The sequence below is a fragment of the Plectropomus leopardus genome, chromosome 12 (assembly GCF_026936395.1).
Source record: "Plectropomus leopardus strain MGB_pleo_1.0 chromosome 12, ASM2693639v1, whole genome shotgun sequence".
Lineage (NCBI taxonomy): Eukaryota > Metazoa > Chordata > Actinopteri > Perciformes > Serranidae > Plectropomus > Plectropomus leopardus.
Genome location: NC_142187.1, coordinates 12,733,192 through 12,751,041, shown reverse-complemented (window position 1 = coordinate 12,751,041; position 17,850 = coordinate 12,733,192). Strand labels below are relative to the sequence as shown.

Below are 17,850 nucleotides of genomic sequence, written 5' to 3'. Positions count from 1 at the left end.
GATTGGTCAGTATTATTGTGTACTTTTTTACCGTAATAGCATATATACGGGTGCCTATCCTAAAATAATCAAATATTAAGTCGAATACGGGCGGCAATGCACGGGAAGAAAACAAAAATAGCCAAAAGAAATACACAATCACAACATAAACACGTAAATATTGTTTAATGTTTACATTACAACCAACTCGGGGGACATGGTGACGCTACCGTAACTGTTTGTGGATGGCTCCAAAGGAGGAAGCGCAAACGCTCTATTTCCGCTGCAGCAGCGAGAACGGGCACATCAAAAAAGAAAGAAAAATGTGGACAGTAGGGGCAAACTGAGCAGAGAGAAGGAACACAGAACTACATATATCGTTTTCATTTAATTCGGTTGCCAGGCAGTTGTTATTATTTGAAGTTTGCGGACGAATATTTAACAGTTTAAGGGTCGTTTCGAGGTTAACTCGCCCCCCCTTATTCGGTGGTGGTCCGTTTGAGGAAGCAGCTCGGCTAGCCAGCTGAATTAGCTAGCTCGCTAGAGATGGGGACGAGAGCAAGTCGCCTACAGGAAGACCCGGTTCCCTCTGCTTTCGGAAAAGATGGCACAAAGCGGGATTCATATCGGCGACCTCGCTGTACCAGGCCCACCAGTCTCATGGTCGACTTCTCAGGGAGCTTCGAGGACACGGAGGCCAACCGGAGCCGATCGGAGGAGGGCAGTGACTCGGACTTGGGGCAACATGGGGCGAGCGCCGATGGTAGCCCCGCTGACCACCACAGCATCCCCTCTACCATTAGCCAGGCGTCACCTGCGGATGACAACAACAGCGAGGGGAAGCCTGAGGAAGATGGGAGTATTAGCCCGGAGCCTCCTGTCGTAGCGGAACATCAGTCCGGGGAGGAGACAGGCCGCACGCCCCACCGCACTTTTTCCGAGCGGCTGCCCGGGAATCGGCACTCTTCCGCCCGCAGCGTGGGCGCAAGATCCGCCCGGGTCCGAGGCACGCACCAGCGGCCAGTGTCAGAGGCGTGGATCGGCCTATACCGTGTTAACAACCGTCATGGCAGTAAGTTAATATAATTACACAGCCCAGTTGTATTTTCTATACATGTGATTTAATAAGTAATGCCGCATTAATAACACATGCTATAATACCTGATTTCCACAAGTAGTTGGCTTGTCGTTTTTTAACTGTCAAGCCAACACACATACACATTCAGGCACATGACGTTTTTAACAGAAGTTCCGTGGAATTTATGGATGTGTTGCTCAATACCGCCACATGAAAAAGTGACGTGATTTGGGGTATGACTATTGATGCCTCAAAAAATACCTGGTATGTAACAGAACACAAGACGTATGCTGTAGGGATGCAACAATATACCGGTTTTAAGGTATACCTTGATATGAAAATCGACAGATATCATATCGTGTACATTTGCTGAAATACTCTATTGAAAAAAATGCAACTGGAGGGATAATCTCACCTTTATTTTAGTTATTTTCAGAAGGGACACTTACTCATAATCTCATTTAAAATTGTTTCACCTTTTAATTGTAGTAAATAAATATTTGTTTTACTTTTAAAAAGCCCTTTTTTTCATTCCTTTAAGGGTTATTGTAACGGATAGTGATAATCATTCTGTAATACCGTGATATTGTGACACCGCAATACTTTGTGAGATGGCCATTGTGCCATTAAAATCTCATACCATTGCAACCTTAGTTCAAAGTATGACATGTTCAGAGAAAATAGTAATAATATAGATATGATAGTTTAGTTGTTGGCAGGAGTATTAACTGTCCTCTTAACAAAGCTATAAAAGTAAAATAAAGTTATAGAATTTTCAATACTTCACTCCAGAACAGCCTTTAAGTCTAGAAAATATATTTAAGACCATTTCAATGATATACAAAAACTGAAAGAGTCTTAAATCACACTATGGATTTTGCATTAAAAAATCTCATTGTGCAACCCTCACTCTACCCAGTCTGAAATTAAAATGGATTATTTGGGGAATTTACATTCCTGAACAGATAATCTCTTTTCCCGTGCTTGCATACTGACTAAAATCATCAGAGACCCTATTGTATGAAGCAGAGCTATGGCGTAAAACTGGAAGTGGTGACATACAAGCTCTTTCACATCACAAGGCCTGTTGACAGTGGTTGTCAGTGGCATATCCTGCAGCAGGCAAGTCTAAAACATTAAGTAAACAACGACCTTTTCGTTAAAATGCATTAAAATGGGAACATGAGTTTGCAGAGGAAGTGAAAATGCAGACTTGGTTGGCATTAGATAATTACAGAGATGGTGGTGGTGTGATGGCAAACATGGCATTCCGAGCCAAAACACAACATTGTGGTGGGTTTCCCAGGCCAGCCCTCTAGCAAGTGTAGGGAAATGGGTCACAACTTCACATGCCCGCTCACTGCTGGCAGCAGCTCATAGATGGAGGAGGGGAATGTAGGGCAGCAAGGCACAGTGTCTGTCCCATCCACGGATAGCTCTGGCCGTGACTGTCCCCCCTAGTCACTGTTCAAATAAAGTTTCAGACTATTTTGGGTCAGTTACACGCGAGGTCACATCATTCACACTATCTCAGGGAAGCGACTGACCAATTGTGTTTCAGTCTGCCCATTGGTTCGTCATGTCAGCCTGTGTAATCTAGATGTCCAAACAAAGCACTTGTGCTCCATGTGATGTGCTCATCATCTATCATTTATGTCTCGCTGTGACACAGTGTGTTAATCTCAGCTCTGTTGTGTCTCTGCTCTGTGCAGATATCCGCTGTCCTTTCTGCTCAAAGCCCTTCCCGGGGGGTCGGATCGAGGATCACCTGTTGAGCTGCCTCACGTCTCCTCCCCTACCATACAATAGTAAGTATCATGTCACAGAAATGGCCTGACGCTTGTGTTTTTTAAGGCTGGAAACACTCATGGTTGCTATGCGTGTGTTTGTGTGTGTGTACGTGTACAGCGGATGTGCTCAGTAAAGACAGCGGAGAGTGCTCCATCTGTTTGGAGGATCTGTTACAGGGAGAGACCATCGCCAGACTGGCTTGCCTCTGCGTCTACCATAAGAGGTAACAAAGTTCAGTTAATGTATTTGCATTATCATAAAATACAGACATTCAGATTTGAAGAGGGTAAAACATGCAAATGAGCGCTGATGAGATTTTATTTTATTTTTTAACGGCTCGAATATGTCAGAAAAAAATGTGTTTGGCTTTATAGATCTGAAAAATGTGGTAACTGGGGTTAGGACTTTCAAAAATAAGGAAAGAAAGGTTGTTCTGTCCTGGTGCACACATCACTTCACATTTCTGATAATCAGAGACCCATTGTCCTTTTCTGTGATATGATGTTCTTAACAACTACTGCTGAGCTGAATCATTGTTTTGAACATGAGATAAAATGGCAGTATACAAGCGAAAAGCTGTTCATTTTATGTTGCAAGAGAAAAGATAAACAGTTTGTGTGCTCAGGCCTCTGTTTATTTTAAAAGCACATGATGTAAGTATTTGCTAGAAATATTAAACACCTGTGAAAATAACCGCTACATCATTGCATTATAATTAGACGTTGTCACAGATATACCACAGAGTTTCATAAGGGCTTTGCCACTTTTGGTACATAAAAAAAGGTTTTTAAAGAACAACGCATGTTTCAGCCTGTTTGCTACTAAATTCAAAGCACTGTAACGATGTTCAACGCTTTTGGTTTTTCCAAACATACAAGGAGCCAGTTGTTTCCCATAATTTAAGCACAGAATGATACTGGACTTGCTTAGACTTGAAATTTACCAAGATTAGGTAATGCATCATTGGGAAGCTCCCGCCTGGTATTTTTTTTTCCCATCATTCTGTGTTCAAGCAGTTTTAAGTGCTTATTTATTTAAAAATCTATACTTAAATTAGCCTGACAACCATAAAATAATGTTTTACTGTGGATAATCAGCAGAGAGAAAGCTGAAATTAAAAAAAAATCATGTCAGATACAGAACTCAACATTTCTATCTTTTGTTTTGGTTATAGAACATATAAACTTTGAGTTTTGTGCCACAGTTTGTAGGTGTGGCTGTTTGGCTGTCGAATTACTTTCTGCTCCACCCAGTCAAGCAACTGAGATTAGGAAGAAACCTGATTTTTTTTTCTCACAATTAGATGGGCAATCAACAATGTCATGTCTTTAAATAGCTTATTTTATTAGATAAACTGTCCAACACCTAAACACACTCGGTTAACACACACAAAAGAAAATCCAGCAAATCGTCATATTTGAGACGCTACAACTGGTAAATATTTGTCACTTTGGCTTGAAAAATAACTTTTGACTTTAAAGCTGTAGCTAGTGATTTTCATAAAAAATAATTTATTTTCATATTTGCTTATCTATATCGACACAGCAATGCATGAGACAGCTAAAAAAAGTTTCTCTGCCTTCTCTCTCGTTTCTAATGGCCTTACAGCACATGAATGAAAACAACCAATCAGAGCTAAGGAGTCTCTAAGGCAGCTGTCAATCATGGCTTATTGAACTTCAGTCAAACTTTCAAACTTGGCTGGTCAAATATGAATCAAGGTTCTGTTACTGCATTGCCTATTTCTTGCCTCAAATGTTTTCAGAAACATATTTTAGTGTACTGTTTAGCTAAATAAGAAAGGTGATCTGGCCAGTGGGGGGCTCTTGGTGCATTGCTCATCTGTTTCCAACATGGCAGCTGGGGTCACACACTTTTACATTTTACAGTTAACAGTACACTAAAATATGTTTCTGAAGATATTTGAGGCGAGAAATAGGCAATGCAGTATCAATGAGCAATGAGTTGTGATTAATATTTGATCAGCGCTGCGTAGTTTGACAGTCAGGATGCAGTTAACGAGCAGTGACTGACATGATTGACAGCTTTGCTCTGGCTGGTTGTTTTTGGTGCACTGTGGTAGATTCTGGCAAAATCCATAAGAGGCAATAGGAAGAAGGACATGATCTTTTTTTTTACAGACTATTAGTCTCATATAAGAGTCCATGGATGTAGTTGCAGCAAATATGACAAAAGGTCATATTTATAAAAGTTACCAACTGTAGCTTAATGATAAATTGGATATAAAAATAGTTCCATATTAAAAACTATATATACTTGTATAAAAACTTGTGACAAAGATTTGTAAAAGAAAAAGAAAAAAAAAAAAAAGGCAGGATATTTTACAGTTAAACAATAAACTTAATTATCTAAAATGACATCAGTGGACTGAAACAGTAAAACTAATTGGGAATTTGATAATGCTAAATTACTCTAAGCATATTTTTCTGCATTATATGATCTGTTAAAAATAAACTCTTCATATCGTGCCTATTAGACAACGTGTAAGCCGATACAGGTATATCTGTAATGTGCCGATATCGGTCAAAAAATAGTCTGGCTGATATATTTTTCAGGCTCTATTTAGAACCTGCTTAAGTGATTACATTTAGTTTGGTTTCACACTATTAGTAAGTTGATAATGCCTTGTGGGAAATGCCACATTAAAAACCCACCTTAGAGGTTCTGACACATTAACATAAGCTAATCAAAATGTAATTTCTTGGTGTCCCTGACTCTGCCTGTCCCTTTTTACCAATAGCTGCATTGATTCCTGGTCCAAGGTGAAACCCTGCTGCCCTGAACATCCCTTTGATTGACTTGTGGGTCACATGTATTCTGCACAGTGACCAACCCGACTCAGGTATGTACTCAAGACTCACTAATATTAAAGTTTTTCTTTCACAAGTGTGATATGTTGTGTTTTATATATTTTGCAACAGTAGAACAGTCATTATAGTATGCATTACTTAGTCTAATGTCTACGTTTTTTTTCTGTCCTTACAGGAGACTACACTGAATCCCAATAAAATCCCAATAAAAATGTGTAACTGAACAAATAAAAGCCCAATCCCTGAAGCTATATTTGAGCGGAGAACAGACGATCCTAGGAGGAAGCTGCATTTAGCGAAACCCGACGCTCTCCGTTTGGATCGGTCCATTTGAACTTGGTCTAGGGCATTTCAAGCCAATTTCCAACAGCAAAAACAGCCACGCTGTCTCTGTCTGACCTCTGGTCGAGACCCTTGTTGGAACACAAGCGGAGGAAGTTCCCTGTCTATGTTACGTGCTTGGCTTGAATCTGTGGAAAGTATTTAAAAAAAAAAAAAAAGTTCAGATAAACATTACCATCCCAGAACGATGGAGCTTGCCCCAGAAAGATCTTGAACTCGAGGAGGAACACAAAAAAAGTTGTCTAAACTGTGACTCTGGATCCTCTCCTGTGTATTTTTTCTCCCTCCAAATGGGATCGGTCATTTTATCAAGTATTTTGCAGAAAGAGTATTGTTCCATGTCATACATTGGATGAATCGAATGAATGTTTTCTTTCCTCGGCGAACCTCAAATGAACCAACCTCACACCGAAAGCGTGAACTGTTAACTCATTGCTTTATTTTGAACCGGCTTGAGGTTGAGGGCTTGTTTTTGGTGAATGGGGTATGCCGCTACTAGGTGTTTTCTTTTTTTTCTATTTCCTGTAAACATTTCAGGGGAAGTTTTGGGGGCTAATTGTTTTTCTGAGTAGGTCAGTTTTTTTGTAGTCGGTTAGTTAGTGCTGAGTTTAATGTGCTGCTACTTGCTGAGTGTTTAGGATGGTTGTAGGTATTTCATAGGGCCATAGTAGCGCTGGTGTTGGCACCAATTTGAGCACTTTTGTCCCTAAAGGCTGATTTATTTTATTTTATTTCACATAAGGTCTGGGATAAGGTTGTGTGTGTGTGTGTGTGTGTGTGTGTGTGTGTGTGTGTGTGTGTGTGTGTGTGTGTGTGTGTGTGTGTGTGTGTGTGTGTGTGTGTGGGTGTGTGTGTTCAAATGACGGCCAGGAACATGAGCATGACTGTGTATTCAAAAAAGTGTGACTTTGTGTGTGTTTGTGTTACTGTAAATTGCCCAGAAGTCTGCTTGGTCAAGCGGGTTACCCTCTTTATTATTTTTTTTTACGCTAGTTTTTAACAACGGTCACGTTGGCAAACATCCGGTTACACGTGGCACTGGTACGCAACATGGCGGCTCACGTGGTCCTGTGTACTTTGAATGCAGTTTGGGGTTTATTATTGTCCCACTACACCCCCCCTCTCCCTCCTCATTCTCAAACACTCTCTGGGGGTGTACTCCGGATTTTTGGACTAAACCCCAAGCGACAGTTTCGCCATCTGGTTACATCAATGCCAGATCGAGGAGGGATAAAGGGACGGTATTTCTGGGGCATATTTACACCATGTGGCATCTGCCTCTCTCCCCAGCACTGGAGGCTATGGACAGCTGATGGTTAATTATTACATAACTGGCCCCCACCCCTTTCCCCCACTTATTTTTCAAGGATTTTAGATATATCACATTATGATCATAATTATTGCTAAATGTGTTAAATGGCTTTCTTTTGCCTTTTGTGTGTGTTGATTGCCTTTGCCTGGTGAAGGGGTTCTTGTGCAAGCAAGTATTTGTAGTGTTTTTAGGGCTGAAGTAAGCTCAACAGAAGGGCTGCTCAACAGATGCTGTCTGATGCAGGTTGTACACAGGCCGCGGGGAAAGAACAAAAACATGAGGTGACTGCTTTTGCTGCCTTTTCCATGTGTTTGAATCTCTGCGCTCACAATGGATCAGTTAAGAGGAGGGATGCACGATACTGGATTGTTTGCCGATATGCCAATATATATTACAACTTATTTGGTTGATAACCAATGCCAGTATTGATATATCCACGTTTTTCCCACCTGATTTTAGTGATCAGCAAGTCTCTTCTGTGGTGGAAAGAACATCATATTATGCATACTCCTGTCATTGTGGAGACACGAATTACAATGATTTTCAGCGTAGTATTCATCAATTGTACAAAATAAGAAAAACTTTGTTGGCCGATTCCGATTCATTTTAAAGCCATTATCAGCTGATATTGATTACATGCTGATATTATCGTGCATCCCTACTTTAGAGATCAGCCTAGTGCGCAGGTTTTCGACTGGCTAGTTTGTTCACCCCAGCCTCTTTTTTTTCCCTGTTCCTTGATGTTCTGCAGTCTGAGGTGCTACAACTTGTCCGGCCACTAGAGGGCAGCCCTGTGCATGTTTCTCATGTTTTGTATTGGAGAAAAGAAAAATAATGCCAAAAGTCTGACTGTGCATTTGGGGGCATCGTGTGAGAGAGAGTGCAGTAGGCGAGCTGCATTGATCATTAGATGTTACATTTGTTGTGGTGATAAGTTATGATGTATACTTTGGCTGGGAGGGGTGGGGGTGTTTGTGTGTGTGTTTGGAAGTATGGGGGGGGGGTGTTGGTGGCGGTTGCGTTGTCGATAAATAATAGACAATTGAAAACCCCACATTACTCTAATTTACTTTCTTACCCCCCTCTAAGCTGTGCGGTGCAATACCTCAATCTTTACCAATGCTAACTAAACGCTCTGTGTGTAAATTAGCCCCTCTCCAACCAAGGACATTATTTTGTATAAATGTCCCTAACTCCTTGGTTTTGACTCGCAGGGCACTGACACCCCCCCCCTTCTGTCTGCCCTTTGCTTTGAGGTCAATGTTTTAAATGAGAATGTTTTTCAAAGAGTCACCACAGCGGTATCTGCACCCCCAAGATATGGACAATCTGCCTTTACTCTGGTATATAAAAGAAAAAAATTAATTGAATTTTATTTATTAAATTGTAAATATGTAATGCAATTCAAGAAATGGCTCGGTCTTTGTCTGTTCAATATACTGTTTCTAAGCTCCGATCTTTTGTATGTCTCAGAAATTGTTTTTATATGTATTTTTTACAATAAATATGTGTGAGAGATGTTTTGTGAATGTCTTGTTTTGTGTTTGTAAGTGTCAGTTCAGTGGTGGAATGTAACTAAGTAAATTTACTCAATTACTTTAGTTGATTACAATTTTGAGGTACTTTAATTGAGTATTTCCTTGCTACTTTATATTTAGGCTCCACTATATCTCAGAGAAAAATATTACTTTTTACCTCATTAAATACATTTGACAGTTTTAACCACTTTGAAACTCATTCACTTATTAATACAAAATATGAATTAACTAATGTGATTTATTATTCAAGATTAAGCAACCCAGGAGAATATTTAAGAAATTAAAACTAGATCCACCTTCACCTGCTGCATCTTTATAGTGATGAACACTATAATATATCACAGATTATAATCCAGTATTATATATTCTAAAATGGGCCACTTTACATGATGAGTACTTTTACTTTTGGTACTTTAAATTCTATTCTGATGCTATTACTTCAGTACTTTTACCCGAGTAAGATTTTGAATGAGAGACTTGTGACTGAGGACACTAACCATGATTTTTATATTGTGGTAATGTTACTTTTCCCTGAGTAAAGGATCCGAATACTTCTTCCACCACTGGTGTTAATGACGCGTTTGTGTTTTTTTGTTTTGTTTTTTTGTCCCATTCAGTGAGACTGGAAGCAGGACGGACAGTCCTTAAAATTTTTATTATAATAAGAGAATTAAAATTTTTCTTAACATTACCAAATTATGGCACAAATCTTTTGAACCAACCAACCGATTTTTTTTCATTCAGTCAATTGACTAATCGTTTTAGCTCTAAGTCATATATTGTACCATTCTTTAAGTTTTAAATGACAAGTTTTAAAAATATGCACTACTAATTGTGTATTTGGTTTTACTTGATTTCTTCTTCTTTAAATACGCATCAGTGTTGAAATATACGTACATTTTTGTGTGATTAGAATTGAGATTTTTTGGAAATCAGCAGTTCTGTTTCCAAGTTTAAAAATGTACATGGTATTTGAACTTTTAAGCCAACATGGACAAGAAAAGGGGATTTTGAACATCTACTATTTCATGACAATTGCTCAAACTCCACCTGCTGGCCAAGGTTGTGTGGTACCAATACAAGCTCCAGTAGAGCCACTGGGTGAATCTTGTGGGAAATGTAGTTAATCTTTCAAAACCTTTATCTTAAATATGTATTTACTTGTGAATACTACCATCCTGCTAGATTACAAGTCCTACTCTTGAATTTTCAATTAAAATAAATTATTTTGTGTTGGCACAAACAAAAAAGACCTCTCAAACTGACACAGTAATTAGTCCGAATTGTCATTTCGTTTCATTTCTATTTTGAAATTATGAGAAAAAATATCTTAAATGTGTGGCAACGCTTCAGAGGTCTTGAAACAGGCTGCACAGATATTACTGCAATTACATTTTCTGCCAGGCAACAGCTGACACCCAACATTTTCAGGTCAAGTATTCCCAAACGTAAATGAGATAATAATGTGTCCTAAATTGTCCCATCCTTGTTTTCGTACTAAGCTGGTACAAAGTGACATTCAGCATGAACAATGGAAGTTGCAGTATGATAAGCATAATTTATGTGTAGGCTTTACTTCCATTGTATTCAAGTCTTGACAGTCATATTTTCATGGACCCTCTATTACTGACATGGAGACCCCTGGAGGTCCCCAGACCTCGCTATGATGACCTCTGACCAAATATGGCGCAACAGAGGCGTTTCTCATCTCTGCACTGAGCCCTCGCTGTCAGGGATTTTTTCTTACTTTGTGTCATGCTGTTAGGAAGTGAAACTTTACGCCACTGTCTCATAGAATAAATGACACTCAAAACCACGGAAGGTATGCTTTTAGCGTGGTCTGTTCCTCAAACAATACTGTGCGGTACTGTGCTATAGCCCAGCAGAAAAGGTAAGAAGAACATCGACTTTACTCACTTTAATTTATTCTCAACTTGTTCTGTGTGTAAAGTAAAAGCAAATATCCTGCCGTTTACTCTGCTGCTGTTTTATTTGCCTTTAGTATTTAATGGCACTTTTAACAAGAGAGCAAACACTTGGTTAATAATACATTTTTAAAGGGACTGTTCACTCCTACTATTATCTACTCATGAAGATACCGTAGTTTTGACTTTATTTGCTGAGGTTTGAGTATCAGTGATAGAAGACAAAAAAAGCAACAAGTAAAGTTTTAAATTCAGGACTTAAACTTCCAATGTAGTATTTTTAGGCCATTGTTATTGTTACATATTTTTACTTAAGTAAAAGGTCTGAGTACTTCTTCCACCACTGATTAGGTCTCATTCCAGAGCCATTGTTATTATCATTAGAAACACCTTTGCTTTTCCTACCATGACAAGTTGAAATGTCTGCTTTGAACAACAAAAAAAAAAGTTATTGTCTTGTTGATATAAATTTATGCTTTGGAAATTCAACCTTTAGAAAAATATAGAGGTTTTTAAGGGATATTATGACTGTTGGAGAATCCAAGACCTCATTAATTTTGATGCAACATTTGTTTTTCCCACAATGTTTGCTGAGTGTAAGGGAAGTGGCCCCATACCTCATGTTTTACTTCCATTCTTGGGCAACAAGTCAGCAGCACATCTGGTTGTTTTGAAAAATCCAGATCTGATGTAAGCAACCCTGTATGTGCTGATGGGTAGATATTTGGAAAAATACCCGAGTGTCATTAAATTAAACCGACAACATAGCTAGACAGGAAATTTGGAGACAGAAATTTCAATTCAGACACCAAAGTTAGTGAGTAAATCACAGGTGAAACAGAAACTTCCCAGTTAAGCTTCTAAACATAATGTTTTCCATCAGATGTACTCTTGCTCATCTGTGTAAGTTGATTTCTATATTTGAATAAACTTCTGTTTTTGGCCCACAGTTTCCCCCAACAATGTCAGATTTGGCAGACTCCCTCACACCCAGTAACACACAGGAGGCTCCTGGTTACAATGCATCCTCACCACCACAACCACCGTCATATTCCTACAAAGGAGAGCAACCCCCTCCCTACTCTGAGGCAACGACAACGTACTCTCCGCCCAAAATTGAGACAACCTGCACCTATCAGCCTACCACTGGGTACGAGTCTTTCCAGGACATCATCCCACAAGTCTCGTCCGAAACAACCCCACTGATGGCCTCGTCTTCTTTTGATGACAAGGCAGTGAGAAGAGCGTTTGTCAGAAAGGTTAGTACGTCTCTAACTTTCAACTTTTGGGCTTTGACTTCATTTCTTGCCATGGGCATGTTATCCTACACCAGCTTTTACACACCTATTGGGCCTCAAGAGCACTTTCATGAAGTACAAGATGATAAACAGAATAAGAAAGCAGAAATAAATGAGTTGTTTTCATACAAAATTTAGTTATTTTTTCAAGTATTTCTAAAATAGCATAAAATCACCATGATTCAAAAATCATTGACTGAGGAAGCAGGTAGAGGTTCAGTGTCTAATTTTACAGTCACAATAAAAGAATTGTAACATGGCTGGTGCAATGAGAGACAGACGTCTTCCCTAAACAAGTAGTTCTTTTGACCAACTCCCCCTGAAAGCTTCAAAATCTCTTTTTATGTACAGATTTTAAACTAGATCTGTGCATTACTGCTAATCATATAAACATTTATATTGTTTTATAAATCATCAGTGATCATGATTTTTAAAATCAAAGCAGCTTTGCACAATGACGTGTACACACGTGGACAAAATTGTTGGTACCCTTTGGTTAATGAAAGAAAAACTCACAATGGTCACAGAAATAACTTGAATCTGACAAAAGTAATAATAAATAAAAATTCTATGAATTTTAACCAATCAAAGTCAGACATTGCTTTTCAACCATGCTTCAACAGAATTATTTAAAAAAATAAACTCGTGAAACAGGCCTGGACAAAAATGATGGTACCCCTAGAAAAGACTGAAAATAATGTGACCAAAGGGACATGTTAATCCAAGGTGTGTCCACTAATTAGCATCACAGGTGTCTACAATCTTGTAATCAGTCAGTGGGCCTATATATAGGGCTACAGGTAGTCACTGTGCTGTTTGGTGACATGGTGTGTACCACACTCAACATGGACCAGAGGAAGCAAAGGAAAGAGTTGTCTCAGGAGATTAGAAAGAAAATTATAGACAAGCATGTTAAAGGTAAAGGCTATAAGACCATCTCCAAGCAGCTTGATGTTCCTGTGACTACAGTTGCACATATTATTCAGAAATTTAAGATCCATGGGACTGTAGCCAACCTCCCTGGACGTGGCCGCAGGAGGAAAATTGATGACAAATCAAAGAGACGGATAATAAGAATGGTAACAAAAGAGCCCAGAAAAACTTCTAAGGAGATTAAAGGTGAACTTCAAGCTCAAGGAACATCAGTGTCAGATCGCACCATCCGTCGTTGTTTGAGCCAAAGTGGACTTAATGGGAGACGACCAAGGAGGACACCATTGTTGAAAACAAATCATAAAAAAGCCAGACTGGAATTTGCCAAACTACATGTTGACAAGCCACAAAGCTTCTGGGAGAATGTCCTATGGACAGATGAGACAAAAATGGAACTTTTTGCCAAGGCACATCAGCTCTATGTTCACAGACGGAAAAATGAAGCATATCAAGAAAAGAACACTGTCCCTACTGTGAAACATGGAGGAGGCTCTGTTATGTTCTGGGGCTGCTTTGCTGCATCTGGCACAGGGTGTCTTGAATCTGTGCAGGGTACAATGAAATCTCAAGACTATCAAGGGATTCTAGAGAGAAATGTGCTGGCCAGTGTCAGAAAGCTCGGTCTCAGTCGCAGGTCATGGGTCTTGCAACAGGACAATGACCCAAAACACACAGCTAAAAACACCCAAGAATGGCTAAGAGGAAAACATTGGACTATTCTAAACTGGCCTTCTATGAGCCCTGACCTAAATCCTATTGAGCATCTTTGGAAAGAGCTGAAACATGCCGTCTGGAAAAGGCACCCTTCAAACCTGAGACAACTGGAGCAGTTTGCTCATGAGGAGTGGACCAAAATACCTGCTGAGAGGTGCAGAAGTCTCATTGACAGTTACAGGAATCGTTTGATTGCAGTGATTGCCTCAAAAGGTTGTGCAACAAAATATTAAGTTAAGGGTACCATCATTTTTGTCCAGGCCTGTTTCATGATTTTATTTTTTTAAACAATTCTGTTGAAGCATGGTTGAAAAGCAATGTCTGACTTTAATTGGTTAAATTTCATAGAATTTTTATTTATTATAACTTTTGTCAGATTGAAGTTATTTCTGTGACCATTGTGAGTTTTTCTTTCATTAACCGAAGGGTACCAACAATTTTGTCCACGTGTGTATATACACCTGTAAGATCGATTGCTGTTCTTCCCTTCTCCCTGTGCAGGTGTTCAGCATCCTGACTCTCCAGCTGCTGTTCACCTTCAGTGTGGTGTGTGTGTTCACTTTCTCCAGCGTAGTCAAAGATGCAGTGCAAACCAACCTCTGGGCTTACCTCAGCTCCTTCTTTATCTTCATCGTGGTCGCCATCGCCCTCAGCTGCTGCAAGTCCTTCAGTCGACGTCACCCTTGGAACATCGTGGGACTGGTGGGTTACAAATACAGGAGCATCAAACCCCAAATGTCTGATGGGGAAATACATTGTACACACTATACATAATGTCACAGATACCTTTATTCATAATATACAATAAAACACTTAAATAATAGACTAAAAGGGCAGTTCACCCTGAAATATGATTAAAAAAAATCTTAGCTTTGTAGTTAAAAAAGAAGTACATTTGGGATATGAAACAGCAGAGGTCACACAGTCAAATCCTCGAAAGAGAAGTGAAATAATTTGAACTATAAGAAACTAACCAAGTAGAAGCAAAAGTTTTAGATCTTATTACTCAAAAAAGTATGTGTGCATAAAACAGATATATTGCAGTGATTCCAGCGCAAGAGACATGAATGACGAAACATTTTGGCCTTTACATTGAAATGGGGGCTGAGAATTGGTACATTTTTTTATTGTTCCCAATGAAAACCTTGATTTCCTTTAAAAGTGTGTTCACATGTTTACATTTATTGTAAGGTTTTGTTGCCATGTTCAACTAGGAAAAGTTCTTCATGTATTCCGATTGTTAAACACACAATGCAGAGCATAGCACAAAGCAGGTTTAGGAGTACATGGCCATCAGGGTTTCTGGTAGAAAAATTGTATGATTCTGTATATATTGCATTGTATAATTCTGCACACCATCAACATTTCTTCAGTGACATAGTTCAGATTACATGTCAGTGAGCTGAGTTTCACTTCAGCAGAAGGTGATGGGGGATGGTGTTACACATTGGCAAGATTGCTTCTATGCTCAGATCACCAATTGAGAACAAACAAACAACAAAAGCTGGTATTTTTTGTTTGTGGCATCTAACTGGATATTTTAGGTTAGGCAAAACGTATTTTCCTAACCTGAGCCAAATGTTTGCTCTGGGCTTGAACTTAACCACACATCAACCACAGCATTTTCACAACAGAAAGTTGAAACCTAAAGTTTCAGCACAGCATCTACATGATAATTTTTGTTTGCAGAAACGTACAGTGCCAACAGTTATTATGGCCATCGGGCTGATGGGATTGTGATGTTCATCACTGAATTTTGTGCCTGCAGGTTGTGGTCACTCTGAGCTTTTCATACATGGTGGGAACTATTGCCTCTTTCCACAACACCACTGCTGTGGTCATCACTATGGGAGCAACGCTGGCCATTTCCTTCGCTATCATTGCATTCTCTGCACAGGTCAGACAACAAAGCATTTCAAAGTGCTTCCTGTATACAGACATCTTGTGCTGTGGAATTTTGAACAAAGCAATGTGCCGACTTTTCAGTTGCCCAACATATCAGTTTTAAAGCTGTCAACTATTTCTTGTAAAGAAAATCCACATTTGATTTCAGGGTCACACGTGTTGCAAGCACTAGAAAGTAGTATTAGAAGAGGCAGAATGCCACGGGAGCTCATACGATTGATTGATTGATAAGAAAAAAATGTCAAAGATTATTCAGGGTGTCTACAGGTATCAGACACTTATATCCAATGCTTTTAAAGACCTTGCAAGATACATTTGGACCAAAACTCAGACTGATTTTGGGACATCATCTTTTTCTTATTTTAGCATTGCTCATAAAAAGGCATATAAGTAGCATATTGTACATAAGATCAAATACAGAGGTAGGAATATTGTTATTGGAATGAGTTAGGGTAATCTACACTTTTCCAACAGGTAAGTTGAAGTATAAAATAAAAAGACAGTATGAGGTTCAGAAGTGGGTTTAAACATTTGTAACATCATAAATGTGGACTTTCACACAGATGAGCTATACTCATTCTGACAAAACGAAATGTTAATAAATTCAAAGTAAAAATAAGAATTAGAAAGGGAGATAAATGATAAAAATCCCAAAATAAAAAAATATAAATATATGTAGTAAAAATATTCAAATGCATCAGTTTATATTGGTTCAGTGTGGGCTGTGCAGTTTACATGATATATAAAAATGAAATTTAAAATCAATTTTATAATTAATTTTTATGTATATGGATCAACATTTCATTTAATTTACGTGATTATTGTTTTTTTACGTGATAAGCTTCCCTTGATTTTTTTTAAAAAAGGGAAATTTTGCTGAAAATTACTGGTATTAGGAAAAATATGGACAAAAGATGAGCTTGTGAAATTAACTGATGCACTAATGTGTTCTTGTGTTTTTTGCAGACTCGTTATGATTTCACTGTTTGGTACGGTGTTCTGCTGATTCTGGCTGTGGATTTAATGATGTTTGGGTTCTTCTGCACGTTCTACTACTCCTACATCACTGATATTGCCTATGGATGTCTGGGTGCTCTGCTGTATTCACTGGTACGGGGAAAAAAGAACAATGTATAAGATAATAATGCTATTATCAAAAGCTATAAAGCAGCCTGGTCACTTCAGTGGGTTAAAAACAGCTGTATCAATGATACTCTATAAAAGCATTCACTAACAGTCATCATTTACTTTTACTGACGTGAGACAGAAATAGACTGTTCTGCAGGTTCCTAAGTGAACCTGTCTGCCACTACAGATGTGAAGAATTCTTCATCAAATGCCACACAACGCCTCTTCTGCAGCAGCATTTTATGTGAAATCATAAACCTGTAAGCTGTGAAATAGTGAAATGCTCACTTAGCAAGAGAAAAAAAATCTTCAATAACAAGAAGTTTTCAAAGAAGTTAATGTCAAAATGCACTACATTCAAGCTTTTCCTGCAGTGAAGTCAAATGTCTTCCATGACTAACGCCTCATATAAAATACATCATAATGTACTGCCAGTTATCTGGTGGCTCTCTCTCACCCTGTCCTAACTCGTCCTCCTCCCTTCAGTTCCTGATGGTGGACTGTCAGCTGATGATGGGAATGATGAGCTACCGTCTGGATCCAGAGGAATACATCAATGCTGCTCTCATGATCTACCTGGATATAGTCCTCATCTTCCTCTACCTGCTGGGGAGGAGGTGAAACTGTTCACAAAATGCATTTACACACATAAACCTACACTCCAAACTGTTCACACTATGTGTCCTTGATTTTTATTATTGTTTTTATGTAGAAACTGTAACTCCTATTTTAAGTGTCAATGAGCAAATGGTTATCTGTGTTTTTACAGAATCTTGTCTCTGAGTTTGACATAAACAAAAATGTCTGTTAAAAGAAAGTATTTTTGGTGTATTTATTGTTTTTCCAAGTATGTTAACCAACACAGGCATTTTAGCAAACAACTATCCAAAAACAAATAAAAGCAGACAATTTCTGTTTTTTAGCATAAGCAAGACACAATCTGTAGAATTTGGGTATTTATTCTGTATAAACACTCACGTAAAACCTGCATAAGAACTTCCAAATCATAACATTGTGTCGTTGAAGTCAGACACTGATAATCCAAAATCCAAAATAAGCAACTACCACATAAGATA

At 38.7% G+C, this 17,850-nt stretch overlaps 2 protein-coding genes across 2 annotated transcripts; both read left to right on the top strand.

Annotated features, from left to right (window-relative positions):
• The first annotated feature begins 231 nt into the window (after positions 1–231).
• LOC121951792 (uncharacterized) lies at positions 232–8,851 on the top strand. The gene is made up of 5 exons (XM_042498270.2): positions 232–1,051; positions 2,770–2,865; positions 2,966–3,071; positions 5,610–5,711; positions 5,855–8,851. Exons 1-4 carry the CDS (start codon positions 526–528, stop codon positions 5,665–5,667), a joined length of 786 nt encoding a protein of 261 aa, XP_042354204.1. The 5' UTR covers positions 232–525; the 3' UTR covers positions 5,668–5,711; positions 5,855–8,851.
• Positions 8,852–10,611: 1,760 nt separating this feature from the next.
• Positions 10,612–17,445, top strand: LOC121951092 (protein lifeguard 1-like). Its single transcript, XM_042497311.2, has 6 exons — positions 10,612–10,762; positions 11,747–12,055; positions 14,243–14,443; positions 15,510–15,638; positions 16,613–16,756; positions 17,261–17,445. The coding sequence occupies exons 2-6, from the start codon at positions 11,759–11,761 to the stop codon at positions 17,393–17,395; spliced, it is 906 nt and encodes a 301-aa protein (XP_042353245.2). The 5' UTR covers positions 10,612–10,762; positions 11,747–11,758; the 3' UTR covers positions 17,396–17,445.
• The last annotated feature ends 405 nt before the right edge of the window (positions 17,446–17,850 follow it).